The sequence below is a fragment of the Zootoca vivipara genome, chromosome 17 (genome assembly GCF_963506605.1).
Source record: "Zootoca vivipara chromosome 17, rZooViv1.1, whole genome shotgun sequence".
Classification (NCBI taxonomy): Eukaryota; Metazoa; Chordata; class Lepidosauria; order Squamata; family Lacertidae; genus Zootoca; species Zootoca vivipara.
In genome coordinates, this window is record NC_083292.1 from 34,897,973 (window position 1) to 34,923,423 (window position 25,451).

The window sequence follows — 25,451 nt, forward strand, 5'->3', positions numbered from 1 at the left end:
AACCGATTGGTAAACCGAGACAGAAGAACCAACTAACAGCTTTTAAAAGGAAAACACAATTTTAATAGCAAGAGCTTAAAAAAAAGACAATTAGAATAACACACAGAAAAGGGAGTCAGGTTTGGCCTTCTTCAGCTGGTCATCCACCAGTAGCAGAGGCAAGGGGAGAGGTCACTGAAAGACAGAAGCAAAATAGCTCTTGAACACCAGCTCAGGCCATTTCTCCTTCTTTGCTTCTAAATCAGCATTCTAAGCAATACAGGTATTCCACACCATAATTACCCAGGGGTCACTAGTCTCTTATCCACCCCACCCCCACCAGTCAAATAAAACAAGCAGGCACACCACTTTCCAAGGGGTCCTGGGTAAAAGGTATGACCCAGGAAATTTAATCTTGGCCTTGGAAAGCACATGCAGCTTCAAGAGGATGTGGGATAGAGTGCCATCTGTAGCTCTCACCACCAGGGTAAACATATTCAGAATAGACACCAAGTCAACGGGCTCAGCGGAAGGGAAGCCAGGAAGAGGGAATAAAGGTGGCTGGAGTGCAAGAGGGAGCTCTTGGCATAACCAGCTATCAATCAAGTGTGCTGGAAGAGCTGTGTTACTGTTGGGGGTGAGAGAAACCAGAGAGGGCTGCCCCCTTGAATCCGCTACATCATACCTGGCAGGTCACTCTTGGGTTTCCATGCTCTCTTCCTCCTCTCCGGTAGCAGTCTCTTCCTGGTTCTCTTCCTCCTCTTCCCCTTCCTTCTTCTCAGGTGGTTTCTCGTATGCTTTCTCTGACGGGGTCACGATCACGCCTTCCCAGGTAGACATCTCAGTAGCCAGGTCTGCAAAACAAGCAATGTTCCAGGGTGGTGGCGAGCCAGGTAGTTAAGCCTGTACAACCAACACTGCACTAGAGCAGGAACCTTTGGCCCTCCAGATGTTGCTGAACTACAACTCCCAGCAGTTTTAGCAATCATGACCACGAATGAGGGGAGTTGTAGTTCACCTGTAGGGCCATGGGTTCCAAATACCTGGGCTAAGTGCACCGAGAAATGAGCAGCCGAGGGCCAGCATGCAATCCTATGCTCGTCTTAATTCTGAATTTAAGTCATACCAAGTTCAATGGGGGTTACACTCAGGATAAATGTGATTAGGAATGCTGTTTGATGCTGCTGACAAGCCATCTGTCGGCCATGGCACATCTCCCCTAAGATGACTCTCCTGTTGGATTTTCACTGCCTATTTCTAAACATCTTTCACCTCAACTACAGCCAAAGGCTGCAACGTAGCAGAATAAAGTGTGGCTTTATTCCTGTTTTGTTGACCACCCAATCCCTCTAGCGCAAGACTTGGAGCCAATATTTTAATACCTGAGGCTGCTGCTGCTCACTTGTCTAGAGGTAAAGACTAGTTACTTCCTTGATTACAATAACTGAGTGATAATGTGTGCCAGTGCCCCCATTCCTTATTTTTATTTATTTAGAATATCTGCACCCCGATTTTTGGCCAAAAAGATTCTCAGATTGGCTTATGTACAATCAGTTAAAACAAGACAGACCCTGCCTGCATGCTTGCAATTTAAAGGAACACTGCACACAAAGGGGCGGCAAAAAGCTTGGGCACCGATTCTTAAACAGTTGTTTTTATAATGGCCAGCTGGCCCAGTTCAGGGGTAGGAGGCACCTGATGGAGCAAGGGAGTGAGAGCCCTGCTTCCTATCTGCCATGGAAACACCTGCTCCCAGGTGACAGCTGAGGGAGAGGACGCCTGATGGAGTAGGCCTATCCCAGCAAAACTTTGAGAGAGCCCCGCTTTCCATCTGTCTTTCCAACATAGGAACCTGCCTTATACCAGTGAGACACTTGGGTCCATCTAACTCTACTGTCTACTCTGACTGGCGTTCTCCAAGGTTTCCGTCTGGAGGGTGTCCCAGCCCAACAAGGAGATCCCGGACATAGGCTCCAGCCACTGAGCAACAGCTCCTTCCAAGAGCTCCTACTTACAGTTGGCATCTCCTTCTTGCCCGAGGATCTTCCGGTACCCGCCATGAGAGAGAATGCGGACCAGGGTTTGGGCTGTGTAGCAGACCATGTCCTAGATGGAAAGAGAAAGGCCAGTCACACATCGTCCCCTCCCTGCACTTTCAGGACCTCTTCAAGGCTTCTCTGGGCTGCAAATCCACCTGCACAGCACGTTTCTCTCTGACCGACAGCAAGGGCACACACACTTGCCTCTTAAAACAGTGCAGGACACACAGTAGTTGAACTTCATGCTTCTGTAACCTGCAAAGCATCTTAAAGCATGTGTGAAACCTATGGGCCCATCTCTAAACTCTGACAATCCTATGCAGGCATTTTAGCCATGAGGATTAGAATTATTTATAGGAGGCCAAAATCTGCTGAGAAACTGGAGGCGTGCTCATCTTGCTCCAGAAAGTATTTGAATAATTCTTTCACAAAGTTTACTTTGAAACAGCCCTGGCAGGCAGGCCAATGTTATTAAGAGTAGAGGCCTGGCTAAAGCCTTTCAGCTCATGTTTATAGCCACTATATCAGCAATGGTCCTCTATGTGGTGTTGAGCTCCCATAAGCCCCAGAAGGGCCAGTGGCTAGGAATGTGAGGTGGAAGTCCAGCAGCATTTGGAGGGCCACGGGATCCCCACCCCCTTTCCCAGACACATATCTCAACCAATCAGGGATCACATATCAATGTGCATGCAGATGTAACTGGTGTATGTGGATCACGTGGCCCTGCAGATGTTGATGGGCTCCCAACTCCCATCAGCCCCAGCCAGCATGGCCAACGGTCAGGGACGACGTTGAGTTGTGGTTCCAAGAACACTTGGAGAGCCACAGGTCCTCAACCCTTCTTGTATCTTCTTGTACAGGTGTCCCCCTCACCTAAATCCTTGCACTATATGGTGTATCAGTTGAAGGAGGGGAACGGGTTACCTGCTGCTCCAGGGTCATAACTGTGTGGACTCTGAAGTTCCCACTCTCACAGGGGTCAGTGATGCCGACAGAGCCAGGAAGGAAGAGCCCAGCGGCCAAGATCTGAAGGCAGCGCCTGCAAAGAAGCAACAAGATTAGTAATAATAATACCCCCGCCATGTAGCATTTGGAAGACACGAATTCTCTTCTCCCCCCCCCCCGAATTTTAAAAGTGTTTTGACTATACCTGTAGGCGACATTGAGAGCCAAGGGCTGCCGTGTGGGGTTGTTCATCACAGCATAGTGTCCCTAGAACCAAAGAGAAGAGCAAATAGTAAAGCTTTGTTTTCTCCATCTTGCTTCCCCAGTTACTGGCAGTACAATTCTGTCTGTGTTGACTTGGGAAAGGATTCCAACTAAATTCAGTTGGGCTTACTAAGAAGATAGTTCAATGTTTTATTTCATTAAGCACTGGCAGCCTCGTACCAGGAGCTGCTCAGGAATTTTAGGAAACAAATGAAGACCAGTGGAGTTTTGAAATCAGTGGTTTGGCAAGGTTCAGTCTGCCATCTTGATTCAAAATGGCATCCAACTGGATCCAAAGGTTATTGAAAAGCTGCTAATTGATCTCAGGAGACACCATGCAGCAGTTTGGTTCCACTGCCTTAAGAGGTGTCCAAATGCACAGCACACAACTTTCCAATACATATATAGTAAATATGTTGTCACTGTTTCCTTCCATGCAGAATATTTATATTTGCAGGGGAGAAAAGATAAGTTAAGGAGCACCTCAATCTTATGCAATTACCTGCAAATGAAAAACAACCCTTCTAAGTATGCACTACATTATGGATTAAATTATTCAGGAGACTGTCTTTGACCCAATGGAGTCTCCACATTCATTTCCTGTTTCTCCATCGTCTCTGCCTTAACTGTTTTAAATTCATGATTTTTTTTAAAAAAAAGGTCTGTCCTAGTTCTGATCTACAACTTCAAAGTGTTGGGGGGATGCAGATCACTGCCAAGCTTCTCTCATCCACAAAAGCAGGATGCTTGAATGTTTTGATCAAGAAAGCATTACATGATGCAGCCACCATTAGAAAATCAGCCCACATTGGAAGCCAAGCACCTGCCCTTGATCTCTCCACATACCAGCAGGTCAAGAATCCAGGGTGTGAGGGGGTCAAAGCCTGGGAACCGCATCCTGAGGTCCTTCAGCAGACGGATCAAGACTTTCACTCTGAAAGAAGGTAACAATGTCACCCCCAGAACAACCATCTATCTATCTATCTATCTATCTATCTATCTATCTATCTATCTAATCTAATCTATCTATCTATCGTGTTGTTGATACTATCCTTGTTGTAAAATGATGTGTTTTTGTGTATTTGTTTTGAATTGGCTTGTGGATTGTAGCCATGTTTTATTTATTTGAACCATGCTTGGGGGAGGGTGGGGGTTGGGATCAAGCAGTTTATAACTTTTCTAAAACAAATGGTGGTGATGGTTTTCTCTAGAATACTGGACTCTGTACTACTAAAGAGGAGGGTGTCCATTGGTGGATTAGCCACAAAAGCTACATGAAATCTCCATTTAGAGGCATTTACCTCTGAATGCCATCTGCAAGGGGGCAAATTCTGTGTGTGTGTGTGTGTGTGTGTGTGTGTGTGTTTGGCTTCTGTCTTCATATTCTACATGTGGGCTTCCCAGAGATATCTGGTGAGCCACTCTGCAAAATAGGATGCTGGACTAAACTGAATTTTGGACTAAATTTTGGTCTGATCCAGCAAGGCTACTCTGCTCTTATGCCAGCTTAAGGGATCCAAATGCAAAGGCATGAATCTTGGGCAAGCAGCACTAGAAGGGAGCACATCTACACAAAGGACACCTCATCCTTGTGGCTCAACTGCCCCCATGCCAAACACCAGAGAATTAGGAGGAAGCTCACTGTGAATAGACATGCCCCCAATATATGGGAGTTCTGCCAGGGGTTAGTACCTGGACCAAGAGCACCAGAAGGAAGCAGCTGGAGCAAGTCTAAACTCAGAGATGCATCAAAACCTTGCTGTTTCCCAGTGTAAGAGCTAAGGTTGACCCTAGTCTGCCTTAGGTTTTACAGATTGGGGAGCTTCCTCCCTTGTGTCCTTCCACAAGGGCAGAACCTTTTTGAGCCTGAGGGCCGCATTCCCTTCTGGTGGGCGGGGGCAGAGGCAAAAGTGGGTGGAGCAACAAATGTAAATGTAACCTTTATACCATATGTGACCATTATACTGTAAGGTTAGTTTATTGCACACACCTCTCTGTCCTTCATGCAGACAAGCAAGCGACATTATCAGAGATCAAGGACACACTGTAGGTGGGTGTGGGTTTTATTTTAAAAAAACCCCACATTGGTGGCAAAAGCAAGGCTAGGAGGCTTGGAGGGCCACCTCTGCAGGAGGAAAGGTGGCTCCCCAGGCACAAAGGGAGACAGACTTACGTGGACTGAGACGCATTTTCCTCAAACCAGCGAGCGTGTCGGATAGCTGCCAGAGCACTCTGAAGCACTTTGATATCCACTGGTGAGCGGAGAGAAGACGACAGAAGTGGCGGCATTAGGAAAACTCTGTTCAGCAGGGAAACACTCCTGCGTTCTATGCTGGGCACACACACCTCAACCCAATAAAAACAGCACACAAGGCCCTCTGGGCAAGTTGCTCTTTTCTACTCTTCTACCAAAATCACAACCTATTTAAGCAAGGTCAACCTCCATCCATCCTGCCCTTCCCCCTGCCTCTCCACTGCAGAGAAAACAAACTGCCTGGATTTCCTTACGGTGCAGCTCAGGATCCAGCTTGCGGAGGTTGGGGGGCACAGTGGTTATAAGAATCTTCACTGTTGCGTCTGCAGAACTGATTTCGAAGCCGGTGTCATTGGTGAGCATGGTCAGTACTAAGGGGAGAAAAAATCAGGGATGAAATAAGCCAAGAAGTGACTGAAGAGTAGCTACAGATCTCAATGCTTGGTGAGATTTCTCTCTGTATTGTGGACCAGATAGTACTCTGGACCCCAGTAGTGAATCTTGCTCATATCAGTGGTCCTTCAGATGTTGCTGGACTCCAACTCCCAGCAGCCCAAGCATGGCCAATTATAAGAGATGATGGGACTTGCAGTCAAGCAGTATCTGGAATGCCACAGTCTTCCCATCCCAAATCCAGCCAACTGCATTTGAGGCAAAAGACGTGTTTTCCTGAGGCGGCTCAAGTGTTCATTTGTTTCCTGGCTGTGCCACTAGCATATACCTTTCCCCCTGGGGTTATTTTGCTTGGAATGCAGCACTGAGAGTGCTGATGCACAGAACGGGGCAATGGCAGACAAAACATGTTGCTCACTTTCAGCAGGATCCTGCGTCCTCAGGCTTTCCACAACTTTGTTTCCCAAGGCGGCAACAGCTTCCACTGTGGATGGAAGCAGAAGTCAAAATTCATTGCAGAAGGCTCCATTAGAACACACTCCCCACCCCCCTCTGCCATTTTCCCTTCCCTTTGCAAATACGAAAACTTACATGTGGGCAAGATTTTCAGGATCACAACTAGATCAGCCACATTGTGGCCAGTCATCATGGTTCCTTTCTTGTAGGATCCCACTTGGCGAACCTCTTCGATTTGCTGGTAAGGCGAGAGAGATGTACACATAAATATGCTGTTCAGATCTTGCGAAGTTGGCCCACAAAGCCTCCAAGCCCACTGCCCTTCTCTCTTGAAAAGTACATAGAGCTAAAAAAAGGAATCTGGAAAAGTGACACTCTTTCCCACTTCCTCTTTCAGCTCTATGTTTTTTACATGCTCAGAGCCTGTCACTTTTGGGGTGGCTGATCCGGGGAGTGGGAAGAGAGATGAACGAAGAGGATGGTGCCCACAGCACTTGCCCAGAAATTCAAATGTGAACTTTAAAGAAGCTTTTGCCTGTGACACTCTGAAATCTAGGCTAGAGGGACTGATGTGATCCTGCCGGGAGGCTGGCTCAGCAGAGATTCTGTTTCAATCCCAGTTTGGCAATTGTGTCTACTGAGAGAAGTTTCACAGCAAAGCACAACCCTTCAGATGAAAACACATACTCTCTTGATAAACACGAGTATTCTCCTAATGTCTTCTCAGTGAGGACTGACTCACCACTTCAAATGTTCCTGGAGCCACAATCAAGTTGTCAATCACATTGTTGATCTTGGTCACCAGAGAGAGGATAGAAGCCTAGTACAGAAGGGGGAAATGGAGTAGTACGTGGCAATTTGTTTATTACCTGATTTATATACCGTATTTTAATGTGCAATTGGCCATTCAAGGCAGCTGTGCAAAATTTAACATATTAATAAATAAAACATCCAATCAAAACCACAAATTGCACAATAGCAGTTAACTGTTTCCTTTCCTCCTCAAGAAAAAAATGTGCCCTTCATATTACAATGTCTAATGTAAAAAAGACAAGACTATGTTTGTATATCAAGGAAAGACTAGGAGATTTGGTAACTTTGTTATTTCGGGAATAATTTAAAACTTAAATTCAGGAATGTGGCATATTTTTTGAGAATGGGTCGTGAAAGGCCTCTAAGAAATTGTAGGCGATATGACATTTAATAACGATTACTGCTTTCAATTTTTATCTCAAAGAGCATTACTGCCTTATAACTTATTATTGTTTTATTTTAACACCTAAACAGAGGTCTGAACACCCCTATGTAGGAAAAGCAACTGAATAATTTTATCCAGGTTTCCTCTCCCATTCCACCTCCTTGACAGAAACCTCTTAATTCTACCCGGGAGAGTGCAGCAATCATGCAGGACACACCTGTTCAGCAGAAGTGGGAGCAAGGTCCTGATTTCTCTTTAGCAAGGCTTCACTGAAGGCAGTCTCATCTGGGGCTGGTTTCACACGGGGGAAAGCCATTTCGCACTGAAGGAAGGAAGGAAGGAAGGACATCTTTATGAAGACTTTGACACACACACACACACACACACACACACACACACACACTGCACTATATTCATCCTCAGTGGTCCCATTTAGTCACTGTTCATATATGTGCTTTTACCACCAAACAGCAATCTGTGCAAGTGACGCAGCCACCAACAACAAGCAGGTATTGAACAAACAGGACAGTTTTTGTTTTTTAAGGCAAGGTAGGGCCTCCAATTTGATCTCACCCATCTCTTCATGTGTACTTATGTGTGGGTCTAAAAGTCTGATTCCTACTCCAAGGCATTACAAAAATTGATGTCAACCCTGGGCACTACTTTTTTCCTAGCATATTTTGAGAATGCAGGTGCACCATTTCGTGGCTGTATCTGGAAAGCTTCCACAGTCTCCAATCTCGCAGCTTGCTGGGTTGATTTTTAGCTTCCCAAGAATAACTTCTCAAACTTAAGACTGCCAGTCACATTCAAAACCACCTGTCAGGCCTACTCACCACATAGAAGTCAAAAGGGATGTGAGGCACAAAGGGCCGGAACCTGAAACATAGGAAAGTGAGCTTTGATTTTGCTCTTGCCAGATTTTACAGTACATTCAATAACTACCTCACTGGTTTGATCATGTTCTTTAGCTTATCCTGACTTTACTTACGGGATGTTATAAGGAAGAAGGATGTGAAGCTGACACCAAGAGCCTATGTGTCATTATTCAGCCCCAGTATATTCAATGAGTTACTCCCAAGTAGGCACACTTATGCTTGGGAGGAAGCCACAGCAGCAGAACCAATGAGGTTTTCCACCTAGAAAACTTGGCCATCTAAACCATAGTGTGTTCTGTCTACCAAGACACACTGTTTCAGTTGTTCCATTTTGGCCTTGTATGGATGGAAATGTCTCCTGTCTGAACGCCTGCCTGCTTCCAGTCACTGCTGCCAAAACTTTGCTGAACAGACCAGTGGGCTTCCTTCAGTATTCCCTGAAGAGAACCCTGCCTGAAACCCTGGACAGCAGCTGCCAGTTAGTGGAGACAATACTGAGCAGGTAGATGGACCAATGGCCCTGCACAATATAGGGCAGTTTCCTGTGCTTGTGCTGCTAGAAATGGACAGGCGCCTAACTTTGTGAGGGACTTACCCACTGCCAGGACCACCCCGAGAACCAAAGCGTCCGCCACGACCACGGCCCCTGTCACCCCTGAAAGAAATCATGGGGGAAGAAGAGGGGGGGGGGGAGTCATGAGCCACAAGCAAGAGCCACAATCTGCTATCAGCTGTTCCCAGAGGTTTGGTTCCTTACACCCTCTCCCCCCCCCCCATTTACATTAAGCATTGGGCAACTGGTGCCCTCCATCTGGAAGCCCATCATTCATGACTATTGTCCATGTTGGCTGGAGCTGATGAGTGTTGGAGTCTATCAACATCTGCTGGGTTGCAGGGTCCTCATGTGTAGGGCTGACAATACCAGGTTGGGCAGACCAACGGTTATCCTAAGTTCACTTCCTTCTGCTAACCAGTCAAGTCACACATGCCTTTCGAAGCTCAATAATACCCAGGCCACCCAAAGCCCCAAGCCCAACCTGCTCTTGTTGTGAAGACTATCTCCCCATTATCTGCTGACTGCAGAGAGGTAGACTGCATCTGCCCCTGGAAGTCCCACCTTCAGCTACCTCACCCCTCCCTGTTACCAGTATCTAATGTAGAGAGGGTAGATTACTTCAGTACATGGAGGTCCACCCTTTGGCTACCCTGTTTCTCCCCACCCTTTCAGAGAAGTAGACTCCTTCTGTACCTGGGGGTCCACCCTTTGGCTGTTGTATCTCTCTCTCATAGGAGGGCAGTGGTGTCCACCAACTTGGATGGCTATAAAAATGAATTTGGCAAATTCATGGGAGAAGGAAAGTAGCTATGATGCCTCTGAATGCCAGTGGCCAGAAAGGGAGAGGTGGCTATTTGTGTTGGGGTCATCCTGTTTGTCTGCTTCCCTTTGGGGCAGCTGGTTGTGCACTGTGGGAACAGGATGCTGGACTAAGTTGGGCCATTGGGACCTGATCCAGCAGCCGGGCTCTTCTTCTGTTCATAGAACAGTGGCAGTTAGAAGGGAGCATCCAGGGGCATCTAGTCCAACCCCTGTTGGAATCTCGAGTCCTGCCCTCCAGAGCAGGAGAAAACAATCTCGCTCCATCTTCCATGTGTCCTTAAGAGGGGCAACGGGAATTCCATCTTTAGCCATCCTGTCCTTCCCCGTTACAGTATATGGCACTTGGCAGGGGGATAGGGCAGGCGGACGACAGCTGGAGGTGGAGCTTCCAAGTGCAGAAGCAGTCTATCTCTCTCGCGCGCGCACTCCCATATTCAGGTAGAAAAGCAGACTCCTTCCGTCCCTGGAGGTTCGGGGGTTTCCTTGTCCTGCTTATTGAACAGTACGCCCCAAATAAGCGCCAGCCCCACAAAAAGTGAGCGCCCGCCTTGACCCCCAATCCTTCCATTCCCCTCTCCCTGCCCCCAATTCCCCTCCCCCACCCACGTGCTAGCCCCTCCCCCATTTCTCCCCACTCCCGTTACTCGCCTCATGATTTCGACGAGCAATAACCGTCGCTGATCCTCCGGCGTTTAAAAAAAGGAAACGGTGCGGCGAATGAGGGGATTTGGGGGGGTGGAGCGGAGGAAATATGAAAGAAAAGCCGCCCGGCCTACACTTGCGCCCGCCGCTCTGCACACCTCGCAACAAGCTGCACCGCTATTGGTCCCCTTAGGCAGTAGCAGCCGCCGTTATTGGCTGCCGCCGCGGCTCCCCTCCTTCAGCCAATCCTGTCCTCGCGTCCCACAGTGGCTTCCCGCCCGCGTCTTAGCTTCCGTCATCTCATTGGTTCATTTGGACCGTCTGTCATTCGGAAGACAAGCGCACGGCCCGCGAGCGGCGAGCCAATGACAAAGTTGGCAGCGGGAAGTGTGACCAGTAGGGCAGGGCTTAGTGGGAGCGGGAGGGGAGGAGGGACCGCGCAATGGGAGGTGGGGAAGGCGCATGTGCGGTTTCTGGGCAGCGGAGGTCTTTGGAGACCGCTAGAGGGCGAGAAGGAGGCCGAAAGAGGCGAGCGAAGAGGGAGACAATAGTGCTTATTGCGCACGCGCAGAACATTGTGCGGCAGTTATAGAGCATCAGTGAAGCTTCTTCCTTGCAAGCAGCAGAGTGGCGCAGCGGAAGCGTGCTGGGCCCATAACCCAGAGGTCGATGGATCGAAACCATCCTCTGCTAGCCCGGTATTTTTAAAATTAGTGCGATTTGGTTTATTTTAATGAAAATATTTAAATTAAATTTTAAAAAATCTTATGAAGCTAACGCAGTACCATATTTTGCAGCAGATTACTAAAACCCAGCATGGGATTATCAAAACCAGATAAATATTCTTTCCTTTTTTTGGTAAGTGTTATGTTGATTTCAGTTACAGGTAGGTAGCCGTGTTGGTCTGACTGACAGTCGAAACAAAATTAAAAAATTCCTTCCAGCAGCACCTTAGAGACCAACTAAGTTTGTCATAGGTATGAGCTTTCGTGTGCATGCACACTTCTTCATACCTATGACAAACTTAGTTGGTCTCTAAGGTGCTGCTGGAAGGAATTTTTTTATGTTGATTTCAGTCCTTCTCTCCTACAATTTTTACCCATATATCAGGAACATAGAAAGCTGCCTTATACTGATTCGGACCATTGGTCAGTCTAGATCTCCTGGGGTCTTTCCCAGCCCTTCCTGGAGATGTCAGCAATTAAACCTGCCGCCTACATGCAAAGTAGATCTCTACCTGTTGAGCTACAGCCTTTAGTATACAGTCAGAGGCGATCCCATTGCAAGATTCCAGCTGCGAACATAGGCTGGAACAAGTCCCATCCCAACTCTACAATTCTACAACTCTCTTTTATAATTATTAAGTTTTTTTAAAAAAATATATCCATAACCTTAACCAATTAATTTCAAACTTCAAATTGGTTATGCATTTGTCTTATAATTTGACCTCCCACCTTCCCTTCCATCCTGTTTTCATAGCCATCCCTTTTATCTGTTGTGTAATACCGTATCACAATTTTCACCCGATACCTATTCCTCAATTACATCACACATTTCATCCTATATACCGGTGTGATCATTTTTTCCCATTGCTCAGTTTTCAAATACCGCCCGCACTTTCAATTGGTTGTTATATTCAATCAATCAACCTTTATCAATCAAAGGTTGTTCTATTCTACAACTCTCGTTGTGTGTTCTTTTTTACCTGAGCTGGTACATGCTGGAGCAGGCAAGGGAGAAAGGATTCTTCAGTCCTACAGGTGGCGGTGTTGTCCTTCAGATGGTCAAACTCGCATTCGGTGCTCACCTGTTGAGCATAATGCTAGGCCCCTACTTTTGAGGCATGTGGAGAGCAAGGCACTCTGAATGGGCTCCCTAAGACCTTTTGGACCCCTATGCTGCCTTACCGGGTCAGTATTTTCATTATAAAATGGAAAATTGAAGAAGATGAAACTTTACAGAAAAGTATGAAATAGCCCAGATATCAAGGTAGTGTTTATTGGGGTGCTATCCAGGTGTTTAGTCATGCTTGATTATCGTCTTCCAAAGCAACAACTCTATTCCAAACTTAGAAATGGAAAGCGCAATGCTGGTGGTCAACAAAAGAGGTTTAAAGACTCTCTCAAGGCAAATCTTTAAAAATGTAGTATAAACACAGACAACTGGGAAACACTGGCCTGCGAGCGCTCCAATTGGAGAACAGCCTTTACCAAAGGTGCTGTGGGCTTTGAAGACACTCGAACTCAGGACGCAAGGGAGAAAGGTGCTAAGAGGAAGGCACGTTTGGCAAATCCACACTGTGATCAACATCCCGCCCGGAAACCTATGCCGCCACTGTGGAAGGACGTGTGGGTCTAGAATTGGCCTGCACCAGGCATAGGCAAACTCGGCCCTCCAGATGTTTTGGGACTACAATTCCCATCATCCCTGACCACTGGTCCTGTTAGCTAGGGATGATGGGAGTTGTAGTGATCAACATCCCGCCCGGAAACCTATGCCCCCACTGTGGAAGGACGTGTGGGTCCAGAATTGGCCTGCACCAGGCATAGGCAAACTCGGCCCTCCAGATGTTTTGGGACTACAATTCCCATCATCCCTGACCACTGGTCCTGTTAGCTAGGGATGATGGGAGTTGTAGTCCGAAAACATCTGGAGGGCCGAGTTTGCCTATAACCGGGCCTCCACAGTCACTTACAGATTCATTGCTAAAACCGTGTTTATGGAAGACAATCTTAACGGCTACGAGGGATCGCCGAAGAAGAAGAAGAAGAAGAAGATGAAGAAGGTCGTGCCCACAACTTCCTCCAAAGAACCTTGGGAACTGTAGTTTAGGAGGACGAGATGACTTCTGGCATGCACCCTTCCAATGCTAAAATTCTCTGGATGCCTCCAGGGTGCTCTGCAAAAGTGGGAGGTCAAGGAGGGCTCCTTCCAGGGCACTCGGTTTGTGGCTTATCGCCCTGATCAGTGTGTTCGGCTTGGAGACATTCCTTGCCATGTTTACTCAGAGGTAAAGTCTGTTTGCCACAATTTAACTTCCCCAGATAACGGCCATAGCTGCCAAGTTATCCCTTTTTTACAGGGATTTTCCCTTATGCTGAATAGGCTTCCTCGCGAGAAAAGTGAAAACTTGGCAGCTATGATAACGGCGCCTTGCAGCGCAGCCCTCTGAAGTTGAGAGTCAGCATTTCACCCAGTCCAGGGGCAGGAAACTTTTTCCAGCCTGAGGGCCAAATCTGCTCCTAGGCAGCTTTCCGGGGGCCGCACCTCTTAGGTGGGTCAATGGGTGTGACTGTTACCTTTGCATAGAAAGCTCCGAGTTGTCATGTTTTGCATAGAGAGGCTGGGGTGTGTGTAGTGGTTAGACTAGGACCCAAGAGAGGCTAGGGTTCAAATCCTGCACTCCACCATGAAGCATTCTGGGTGTGACCTTTGGCCAGTCTTCTCTCTCTCTCTCTCTCTCTCTCTCTCTCTCTCTCTCTCTCTCTCTCTCTCTCTCTCTCCTTACCTGCTTCACAAGATTGTTGTGAAAAATCATAGAATTGGAAGGCACCCTGAGGGTCATCTAGTCCAACCCCCTGCAATACAGGAATCTTTTGCCCAGTGTGGGGCTCAAACCCTCGCTGGGGTTCTTGTGAAGCCAAAAAAAAAAGGAAAAAAGAATGGGGGAGAGAAATCACACAGGCAGCCTTGAGCTATTTGGAGGAGCAGCAGGATGAAAACCTGTTGATGTGAGATCTGTCTCGGTAAAATGAAGCTTCAAATTGCTTGATGCCACTGACAGGATCTTTCTTCTTCAAAATTGCACAGTGTGCCTGGCGCTCATTTGGAATGCTAATAACATTCATAGTACATCAACAGTGTTCTTTGATTCGTCCCAAGTTAAAATATCGCTACTACCGGTTTATTATTATTAATTACAAGAACAACAATAACTCTTGTTATTACTCTATTTATTTATTTCTTATTGAATTTAGGTCCACACCTTCCTACTTATGGAGCCCAGGGTGGCAGACCTAGACTCATAGAATTGTAGAGTTGGAAGGGACCCTGAGGAGCATCTAGTCCAACCCCCTGCAATGCAAGAATCTCAACACACCCAACCTTTGGAACTCCCTTCCCATTGACATCAAGCAGGTGCCTTCACTGTGCTTTTTTTTTTTTTGCCGCTGGCTAAAAACATTTTTTTCCATCAGCCTACCCAGATTTATTACTAGTTCAAAAAAAATGTGTGTGTGTTTTAATAGTTGTTTTAATCCCCAATAATTTTACTGTTTTATTCCTTTTGCAAACCACTTGGAAGTTTTTTCCACCCCCGAGTGGTATATAATTTTTTATGAAACGAATAAACAAAATGTGCAATTAAAAAAACCCTAAGGGCAAACTGTTTCAAACATTTCAGCATATAGTGACATTAAAAAAACAATCTAAAAACAATGGCAATTGATTTAAAAGAGAACGGCTAATAATAACAAGAGGGAAGGATTTAAAAAATCTCGGCTCTCCTCTCTCACGCTGCCTTATTGTTCCTTGACATTTAGCTGAGCGCTTCATCTGTTGCTTCCGACGTATTTCTTTGCATTCCCGACTTGTAGGTATGTTTCCCTTCACTTTAATTAAACCGCCTGGGGACTCTGCATATTAAGCGGCATATAAATATTGGCGGCAGTGGCGACGGCAGCGATGTCCGGACTTGAAATCCCGCAACCCGTGGGTCCTTTGCTGGGCGATCTCTGTTTGGAAAAATCCTGTGTGCCTGCTTTTAATGGCAAGGAGAGGGAGCGGGGGGGTGGGGTGTCGCGGGCAGGAAGGAGTTAAGGCGCCTTGTCGGTGGTGCTGATGATCGCAGCCGCCCTGTCATTGAATGAAGAGAAGAAGAAGGAAAGAGGCAACTCGGGGACCTTGCAGTTAGATAAACCTCTGCTCCTCTCTCTCCACTCCAGGCTGAGTTACGGCAAGGAAGGCAGCAGGCAGAGGCAGGCAGTGGCGGACGCAAACTCAACACAACTTCTTGGGGAGCAGAGATTGGCTCCAGCGTGGGGCAGAAGCCGGCCGTGGGGTGGTGTTCTTTTTTTGCACCGCAGGAGAGGAGAAGAGGAAGAGTTTGCGGAGAGGCGGAAGGGAAAGGGTCAAGCGCCAAAATGCGGGGAGCTGGCAAGGTGGGCATAACTGGGCTGAGCTGGCACGCTTGAAAGATTGGCACGCCTTAGCACAGCACCCCGTGCCACTCTCTGCGGGGTTTTGAAGGGGTGAGGAAGATTCGGGGCAGGTGGGTGCATCGGGGTTGCACCCGGGGCGAGGCCAGGGGATGAAGGCCTGGTGTCGTGGCGGCAGTGGGGTGGCCCTCTGCGGGCTGTGGCTCTGCCCGGGGAAGCCCCTGAAAGTGGCGTCCCCCCACGGCCTGGCATTTGTGTGCTGGATCCTAGTGGCCCTCTCTCAGCTGGGCCCGGCACGTGCAGCCAACTTGACCATCGCCGTGGTGCTTCCCGAGCGCAACACCACGTACCCCTGGGCCTGGCCACGGGTGGCACCCGCCATACAGCTAGCCGTCCGCAAAGTCAATGCTCGGCCGGACCTGCTTCCGGGCTACACCGTCCAGCTGGTCTTTGGAACCAGCGAGGACGAGCACGGCGTCTGCTCGGACAGCCTGGCCCCCATATCGGCCGTCGACCTCCAGATGAGCGCCACCCCAGACCTGTTTGTGGGGCCCGGCTGTGTCTACCCCGCAGCCCCTGTGGCCCGCTTCACCCGCCACTGGGGGCTCCCGCTGGTGACTGCCGGGGCCGAGGCCGTTGGGTTTGCCAACAAGGCCAGTGGATATGCTTTGACCACCCGCACCGGGCCGAGCCACGGCAAGCTGGGCGATTTTGGGGCCTACCTCAACCAGCACTTCAACTGGACGCGCCATGCCATGCTCCTCTACTGGGACAACAAAAACGACGACCGCCCTTGTTTCTTCGCCGTGGAAGGTCTGTACCTTAGGCTGCCAGCCTTGATGAACATGACGATGGAGGACATTCCTTTCTTGGAGGCGAACTACACCGCGCTGATACGCGACATCAAGCGAAAAGCCAGGAGTAAGTACGGAGCCGCTCGGCTATATCCTTGTTCCTCACCTGGGATTTGATTTTCGTACCTGTAGGACTCGCCGGGCGCACTGCGTCCACCTCAGGAGGCAAAGAGGTTCCTTGACAGTACAGTGGAGTGGTTAGAGCGTGGAGACTGGGTTCGAATCCCCGCTCCGCCACAGAGCCCACCGGGTGGGCCAGTTGCTCGATCTCAGCCTGGCCTACCTCTCGGGGTTGTTGTCAGGGCAGAATGGGGAGGGGGCAGAACCCCATGCGCCGCCTCGCGCTCCTTCCTTGGGCAGGTGGGAATGTAGTGGCTGAATGAATCTTCGCATGCCCTCTTTTCGGTCTGTTCTGAGGTGAGCCCAAATCATTGTAAAAATTTGGGTGAAGCTCTGGGTGCCTCTGTGTCCCAGACACTCTGCTCCCTTGATTGAGAGATGGACCGCAGAACCTTTTCCTGGAGCCTCGGAAGTACCCAAAATGAGTACCTCTGGGCATGTGCAGAGATAGAGAACGTTCACAGCTGCTGGGAGCCCAGCTCCTAGGACAAAGGAGACGCGGCACATTCCTGTTTAGAAATGGTTTTGCCATTATCTCCTCCCCACTTTAGCAACTGCCCCCCCCCTCAAGTAAATCATTTTTGGCCACTGCAGATCCCCATCAACAAAACTCCTTGCTCACCTCAGCCCCATTGATTTTCCACTCCAGGTTTCCCTGTTCAATCCCCCTTTCTCCCTCCCCAGGCAAGAATTCTCACCCTGCCTTCTTCCGGGTGAGGCAAACACTGCAGGGACAGCGTTGGCAGAACTGAGCCAACTCCACTGCCATTTTAAACTCTTCTTTTCCCTGTTAGATTTCCTACCTTCATCCCCCACCACCTCAAGTTAAACAGTTTAGGCTTCCCCTTGTCCTCCCTTTGTACGTTTTATAAAATCCCAGCCTCCCTCAAGGAGCTCGGGGCCACTTGCAAAACCCGAACTCGACATTATCCTTGCACAACAGCCCTAAGAGGTAGGTTCAGGGTCACCGAGGGCAAGTGAGGGATTTAATCCGGCTCCTCCCAGCCCGGCCCTGTAAACTGGGGTGGAGAACCTGCGCCTCCAGATGTTGCCAGACTCCGACTCAAGTCAGAGCTGACGGGAGTTGGGGTCTAGCAACCTCTGGAGGGCCCCTGCTCTAACCACTACACCACTCTGCTTCTCCAATGCACTGGCTTATTTTGTAGAATCCACTGCACAGATCCTTTCCTCAATCCTTGGCAAGCTGGGTGGGGGTGGAACTGAAGTTCTCCTGCTGCTGTTTCTTGATGATTGAAGCAGACAAGGAGGCAGAGAGGTCTGGCCGCTTGCTCCTTTTTTCATAAGCCTGTGCTCGCGTCATGTCGAGTGGTGGAATAGCTGAGGGTCGGCGAGGGGAGACCTGCGTAGCTCAGTGGCAGGGCCTTTCCCCTCGCATACAGAAGGTCCCAGGTTCAATCCCCGCATCGCCTCCGGGAAACAGATTCTGCTGGAAGATTCAGGGCAAGTAAAATAAAGTCCTTAGAGTTAAACTGTGGAACTGCCTTCTGCAGGAGACGGCGATGGGCTGGTTTTTAAAGAGGTTTGGACAAATCCAGGAAGCGGAAGGGCTACTAGCCATGGTGCTATGCAGTTGCCAGAAGCCGCTTTAGGAAAGACGGCTCTTGTGTTCGAATCCTGCCTGCGGGCTTCCCACGGGCATTTGGGTGGCCGCTGTGGGAACAGGATGCTGGTCTCGATGCCCTGATCCAGCGGTCTCTTCTTATGTTCTTAAAGGAGCCTTTTACTGGGTTCAGATTGCTGCAGCACCTAGCTCTCTGTAATCTCTACACTGGCTGGCAGCAACTCTCAGGCAGGGAATTTCTCCCAGCCCGACTTGGAGAGGGCGGGATTTGAACCTGGAACCTTCTGCATGCAAGGGGGAAGCTTTGCCCCTGAGCCACATCCCTTCCCCGGCAGCCTGGCTCGGTATAAAGCATTTTCCTCTGTTCCCCAAGCAAAGTAATTAATCCGGTCTCCCACGGGGGTCTCCTGCTGTCCCACTGCGGTAGGTAAGCAAGGAAGGATGTTTCTCGGAAGAAAGCAGCCTCTCCTTGCCTCTTAAATGTGTGCATTTTCAGCGTGTTGGCATGATTCCATTTCAAGAACGCTGACGTCCTCCTATAGGATGCACCTGCTATTGTATTTGTGGGGTCGTTCATTTCCCTAACCAGAATCCGGCTTTGGGGCCACGCTCCTCTTTCGGCCAACGGGCCCTCCTCTGTCATCTGAGCCTCTCTGGTATTCGGAGGTAGACTGCCTCTGAAAATGGAGGCTTTATTTGGAGTCCACACTTAGTTATGCAGGGTGATGGGGGGGGGGACTGCCCTCTGTCGATCTGCGCATAGAAGTGTTTGCAGGGAATGTTTGCCGATTAGCCGCAAGAACCTTGTCGAGTCCGAGAGGCTCATGGTCGGGGGGGGGGGGCAAAGGGGGCACCTCCACACACTCCTTGCCCCCCCTCGGAAAAAACCCCCTGATATAATCAGAGGTAGGCTGCTTCGAGGTTCTCTTTGAGATGATCCTGTCTCATCTCTGCAATTATATCGCCTACCAGAATGTGCCTAGTTAGTTGTATATGCACAGACATATTGTAGCGGTGAGTTCCGTAAGTTAAACCTGCATGGTGCACATGCACAGACATATTGTAGCGGTGAGTTCCGTAAGTTAAACCTGCATGGTGCACATGCTTTTTGTCCGGCGAACCTGTGGATATTTCCAGCCCCCCAACTCTCCGTTGTCATTTGTCGATGTTTCTGTTCTCCCTTTTTTGGATCTGAGCTCGCTGCTCTCTAAAGGAAGTCTGGACCTTCCTTTCCTGACAAGCAGCTGGACACACAAATCTAGGAGCACGCGGCCTGGAGACGGGAGGGCCGGCTTTGCTCTGACCTCTGTGCGCTTTTCCGCATTGGAAGTGTGCGTGCATGTGCGTTTCTGCAAATGCATGGGAGTGTCAAGCTTTGAAATAAATAGGTGAGAATATTTTGGGGTGAGGGAACAGCTCACGGCTCACGGTGTGTTTAGCTCAGTTGCCGGTCCAAGGACAAGGTGTTTTTGTAAGTCCGTACATGCCAAAAAACAGCAAACTGTGCGTGTTAACACATTTATCTGGACATCAGAGGAAGAGCATTGCAGCCCGTAAGTTGAAGTGGGAGAGATTGAGGTATTTCACTGCAAAACACCCACACTCTCACCCAAATAATACACAGTACTGTATTTAAATGGCCCTTATACCATGGTTCATGCCTATTTTCGGTAACGGCTGGCGAAACCCAGCCAGATGGGCAGGGTAGAAATAATAAGTTGTTGTTGTTGTTGTTGTTGTTGTTGTTGTTGTTGTTGTTGTTGTTGTGCAAGAACCCTGAAAGGCAGCCCCTTGTTCTTATTTATCCCTGCAGTGGGGATGGGGGTGAGGCCATAAATCCACTTCGCTGCATCCCTTTGGAATGTTTTGTGTATACATGCTCCTTTCACAACAACCCTGGCAGGTAGGCCAACGCTGCCCCGTTTCATCCCCCTTTTGCAACAAGGGGGGTGGGCAGCTGAACGGGGCTGCATGAGTGAAGTTGCAGCCAAGGTCAGATTTGAACCAGGGAGGTTTCTGGCTCATAGCTCTGGGACGTCACCGCTATGCTCAATGGTAACCTCCTGCTTCCCCCCCCCCTTTTTTTAAATTATTATTTGGTTATAAGAAGAGCGCAGAGAAAAGGATAATGCGAGCTGCTTAGAGGTGTGTTTATATTTAGATATGGCCAGTCGGTTTGTGTGGCTCAGCACCAGAAGACCTAGATACCTGCAGAAGGTCCTGGGTTCAGCCTCCGATTTCTGCACCTGAAACTGCAAAGACTCACTTGCCTGCCAGTGTATACTTACTTAGATCTGGCTTCTGGAAGGCAGCTTCCTACATTGCTCTTGAAATCAGACTTTTTGTCCAACACCATGAGGACTAGAATCTTACTTACCATAAGTAGGGGAACAATTATAGGTGGGTGATAGACTCTGCCTGAAACCCCAGAGAGCTGCTGCCAGTCAGTGCAGGCAATACTGAGCTGGATAGACCATGGGTCTGATTCAATGCAAGGCAGCTGGCTATGTTCTTCATATACTGTATATTCCCCCCCCCCATGGTATTTTATTCAATTTCAACATTTTAAACATAATACGATCCAATACACAACTGCATTTTTTCTTTTCTTTTTGTCAACCTCCCATCCCGCTTTCCATGAAGTTGTTGTTTTCCCTCTGCCGCTGAACCCTGTAAAAGACTATTAAATCATAACCGCATAATCTAGTGACTTCTGTTGCTCGCAGTTCAAATCCTGCTTGCAAATACATCGTGCTGTAGTACGGTATTTTAGCAGTCCGGGGGGGGGGGGGCGCGGACATCCATTCTCCCACAAAACACTCATCATTGGAGTCTCTTAATTTTGCTGTTGATTTTGCTAACTCCGCATAGCCCATTATCTTGCTTATCCGTTCCCCTTTAGTGGCGACTTCCTCCTTCCATTTCTGCACATGATGAATAATCCAAGCTGCTGTTGTTACACATACATTAAATACTTAAACTTTCTCCCTCTGCCCCTATAATCTGCAGCTGGCTATGTTCTATAGATCCAAAGGGACGTGCTGGGTTTTTCCAGCTCGAAAACTAAATAAAAACTGAAGTGCTGAAGTGCTAGAGTGCTGCCTGCGAAGCACCTCTGCAACCTGGCCCCAAACAAGCACTCTGCACGCGTTCTGAAGACCTGCTGCTTAGCCTCCCGTCCCAAAGCCATGGTGGGTGCGTTCGCTAAAGGCCTGTGCTTCAACTTTTAAGACCTTGGGGCGTTGCGCTGAATCGCATGAGTAATGATCCCTGCCGTCATCAGGGATTTTGAGAACCATGGGGAAGAGGCTCTCCCCACCCCCCTCGCCCCTGCCCCGGTTGCGAGAGCTGAGTTTTAATAGCAAAGGGGTCCCGACCTTAGATGGGTGTTAACCGCAGCGTGCCTGATAACAGCTGGGAGAGGAACAGGGATGTCTCCACAGCGGGGTGTGGGTTTTGGAAGGAGTTTGGGGTTTCGAAAGGGGCCTTGTTCGCAGAAGAGCTTGGCTCTGGTATCGTATTTTTCCTGTCAAAGGTGGCAGGCAGAGCGGGGCTGCCCTATAGCTGGAAGTTCAGGGATTCTGGCCACGGCAAGAGAGCTGTGCAGGGAGTAACCGCGCACTGTGCTTGGCTCTGCCTGTCTGGCTTCCTCCTCCTCTCCCAGATTGGGGGGGGGGCTTCATTTGCCCTGGTACCTTTGCATTAATATCTCACACCCTTTCAAATACTGGCACAACTCAGTTAGCAGAGCATAAGACTCCTAATTCCATGGGGTTGTGGGTTCGAGCAAAAAATTCCTGCACTGCAGGGGGTTGGACTTGATGACCCTTCCAGCTCTACAATTCTATGATTCTAAATCCAGGCCCCAAGGACATAAGAAGAGGCTGCTGGATCAGGCCAATGGCCCATCCGGTCCGGCATCCTCTCATCACAGTGGCCAATGGGAACCAACAATCAGGACTCGAACACAGGACCCCTCTCCCCTCCTGCAGTTTCCAGCAACTGGTATTCAGAAGCATTGTTGCCCCCAACTGTGGAGAGGCAGAGCACAGCCATCCTGGCTAGCAGCCATCCATAGCCCTCGGCCGCCATGAATTTGCCTACACCTCTTTTAAAGTCACCTAGGTTGGTGGTCAGGGACACAGGTGGCGCTGTGGTCTAAACCACTGAGCCTAGGGCTTCCCGATCAGAAGGTCGCCGGTTCGAATCCCTGCAGTGGGGTGAGCTCCCGTTGTTCAGTCCCAGCTCCTGCCCACCTATCAGTTCGAAAGCACGTCAAAGTACAAGTAAATAAATAGATAAATAAATAGGTGTTCTGCTCTGGTTCGCCAGAAGCAGCTTAGTCATGCTGGCCACATGACCCGGAAGCTGTACGTCGGCTCCCTCGGCCAGTAAGGCGAGATGAGCGCCGCAACCTCAAAGTCGTCCGCGACTGGACCTAACGGTCAGGGGTACCTTTACCTTTAGGTTGGTGGTCATTACTGCTTCCTGCGGGAGGGAGTTCCATAGTTTAATTCTATGCTGCATGAAGAAGCCCTTCCTTTTATTTCTCCCGAATCGTTGAACATTTAGGGCTTAATCTACACCTACTTTTCCTCTGCACTTTCCAGGAGTGGTCCACGATTTTAAGTCCCCCCCCTTTTTTTTGGCTCTGGCACTTTCCCTGCTCTTTAAAGCTCAATCGGTGCAGACGCCAATCTGTGGGAAACCCAAATTGCTGCTTGCTCCAGTTCAGCTTTAAAGATTGTGTAAAAGCACTCAGACACGGAGCATTAAATTGCAGACCTTTGCCCAGAAAGGGCGAAAGGCAAGCAGATAAGCCCTCCTCCACTTCATTGCCATGCTGGGCATCATTTTAGAATCTTCTGCCTAGTGTTCAAAACTCGCCAGGCGCATTTTGCACCTGCCTATTGGCCGCTTGCGACCGGGTGAAGCCGCCCGGGCCTGACATCTCCACCATCTGGAGGTGCATGCCTGGGGATCCTTGGTTCTTGACTGTTTTTGCACACTAACACCCCATCCTGTAGAATTCTATCAGTTATATTTTATTTGCAAGATCAGAATGAATTTCGGGAACCAAAATGCTTTTTCTGTGCAGCCTAAGCAGGAGCTGTGAACAACCTTATAGCTAATTGTTGTTGCTTGTCTTCACTTACCTCACCCCTCTGCCCTGCTCACAGTTGTTAAGAATATCCCTACGTTATGAATGGTCCGAACCGTCATTAAGAAAAAGAGGTCGGAATAGGCCAATATATATACGGCTTAGGGAGCTGGGTATGTTTAGCCTGGAGAAGAGAAGGTTAAGGGGTGATATGATAGCCATGTTCAAATATATAAAAGGATGTCATATAGAGGAGGGTGAAAGGTTGTTTTCTGCTGCTCCAGAGAAGCAGACACGGAGCAATGGATTCAAACTACAAGAAAGAAGATTCCACCTAAACATTAGGAAGAACTTCCTGACAGTAAGAGCTGTTCGACAGTGGAATTTGCTGCCAAGGAGTGTGGTGGAGTCTCCTTCTTTGGAGGTCTTTAAGCAGAGGCTTGACAGCCATATGTCAAGAATGCTTTGATGGTGTTTCCTGCTTGGCAGGGGGTTGGACTGGATGGCCCTTGTGGTCTCTTCCAACTCTATGAATATATATATATGGACTGTCCCTGGATCAAAGGCTTTTCTTCTTTAAGTTCTCAAAGCTCTTAACCTCACTCAAGGTTGTCATCTGAACAAGCCAGATGTTTAACTGATCATCAATCACAGCCAGTCCATCATTTGAAAAATAAGACTTTAGAACCGTCTTGCCCCAAAATGGCAAGGAGCCGTTTGGCACCTAGCTTATATATATGAGTTTCTAACACTGTTCCTGTCACAATGCCTCTTATTCGCAGTTGATTGGGAGCTCTTGCGCTGCAGAGATGCTTCCTCTAAGTTCAGTTTAGCCATAAAGGGAGCTATGGGGAAGCTGTGCTAGAAAGTGTGGGATGTAAACTTGCTTTGACTCACAACCTCACCTCACCTCCCTGCCAACAAATCAGAATGAAACCTCCTCCGACAGCTGAGGTCCATCCCATCGCCCTGCACAGAAATGAAGGCGATTGCTGCATAAAGAGGTTGTCTGGAAACGCCTGCCATTTTGCAAAGAATGGCTATACCAGATGCAGGCTGGCTCGTTTACTCTTGCACTTAAGTCCTGCTCTTGGGCTGCATCTGGTCGACCACTGTGAGAACAGGACGCAGGGCTAGATGGGCCGCTGGCCTGATCCAGCAGGGTTTTTTTGGTGACATTTTTTGAAAAGAACTGGGTACGCTTAGCCTGCAGAAGAGAAGATTTAAGAGGGGGCATGGCAGCTGCCTTCAGACAAAGGGCTGTCTCTCACACAAGAGGCAGAGCAGAGATCGGTAGTTAATAATAATAATAATAATAATAATAATAATAATAATAATAATAATAATTTATTATTTATAGTCCAGAAGCAGAGGCAGAAGCAGAGGCTGGAGAGGAGGGGGCCAAGAGGCAGAGATGAGGCAGGCTGCCGAAGAAGCCAGGGCGTCTCCCCCTCCTGCGATGGGCAGGTCCCCTCCTGCCCCCTGGTCTCCCAGTGTGGTAGTGGCCCAAAGGGCCATAATCAATGTGATAATGTGAACCCCTATAAATCCTAGAATATGCTTCTAATAGAGAAGTTATGGTAACCTGTTGCTTTATGAAACTGATGATTTGGCAAGATGCCGTCCCTCACTGGGACAGAAGGACAGCTAATATGCAAATTACAAAGATACAGCTCATAAGGTAGAACATAAGTAGATACATAGTGCAAATGGCTACACATAACACAGGTTCCCAACATGCATACTAACACAATGATCACAGTGAGAATCGAAGTTTAGTTAGCAATGCTTATTGCGCATGCGTATTAAACATGAAATAAGGTAGTGATGTACATGATTGGTTAAAATTGAAATCCTTTGTTTGAAATGTTGTAATTACCCCTGCCTAGACCTTTGGGCGGGGTTGCAGTTTTGCGAAAAGATTAGATTGTAACCTATTGCTTTGCAATAAACAACAATGGACTCCTAAACTCCTCTCGTCTCTGAGTTTTATTGGCGTAACTCAGAAGATAAGCCATTTTTGGCTTAAAACACCAGGACCAGGAGAGGTATGAAGAGGGCCGAGTACAGGCAGACAAGGCATCGGAGCCTCAGATTGCTTGGGAAGGAACTGGAGGAGGAGGAGACTTGGGGAGCTGTGGGAAGGCGGGGACCTTCCGTCTTCGCAACTCTACCGGGAAGAGCGGCTGCGCTCACTAGGCCTGGTCTCCAG

At 48.7% G+C, this 25,451-nt stretch overlaps 2 protein-coding genes, 1 long non-coding RNA gene and 1 other non-coding gene across 4 annotated transcripts in view; 2 read left to right on the forward strand and 2 right to left on the reverse strand.

Moving 5' to 3' along the window:
* Positions 1-40: 40 nt before the first annotated feature.
* Positions 41-10,590, reverse strand: ILF2 (interleukin enhancer binding factor 2). Its single transcript, XM_035098851.2, has 15 exons — positions 10,433-10,590; positions 9,002-9,061; positions 8,365-8,407; positions 7,746-7,850; positions 7,073-7,150; positions 6,466-6,568; positions 6,293-6,358; positions 5,736-5,852; positions 5,401-5,479; positions 4,074-4,161; positions 3,169-3,230; positions 2,943-3,057; positions 1,995-2,085; positions 665-833; positions 41-174 (listed from the first exon to the last, which is right to left on the reverse strand). Exons 1-14 carry the CDS (start codon positions 10,435-10,437, stop codon positions 673-675), a joined length of 1,173 nt encoding a protein of 390 aa, XP_034954742.1. The 5' UTR covers positions 10,438-10,590; the 3' UTR covers positions 41-174; positions 665-672.
* A 457-nt stretch (positions 10,591-11,047) lies between these two features.
* On the forward strand, positions 11,048-11,119 carry TRNAM-CAU (transfer RNA methionine (anticodon CAU)). Its single transcript has one exon. It is a non-coding gene; the product is annotated as a tRNA-Met (tRNA).
* A 3,489-nt stretch (positions 11,120-14,608) lies between these two features.
* On the reverse strand, positions 14,609-18,868 carry LOC118075828 (uncharacterized). The gene is made up of 2 exons (XR_004691449.2): positions 16,543-18,868; positions 14,609-15,280 (listed from the first exon to the last, which is right to left on the reverse strand). It is a non-coding gene; the product is annotated as an uncharacterized LOC118075828 (long non-coding RNA).
* NPR1 (natriuretic peptide receptor 1) overlaps positions 15,288-25,451 on the forward strand; it is a 53,334-nt gene continuing 43,170 nt past the window's right edge. Inside the window, exon 1 of the mRNA XM_035098153.2 lies at positions 15,288-16,503. Within this exon, the coding sequence (XP_034954044.2) occupies positions 15,735-16,503 (769 nt within the window). The 5' untranslated portion in view covers positions 15,288-15,734. The remainder of the gene's footprint in view (positions 16,504-25,451) is intronic.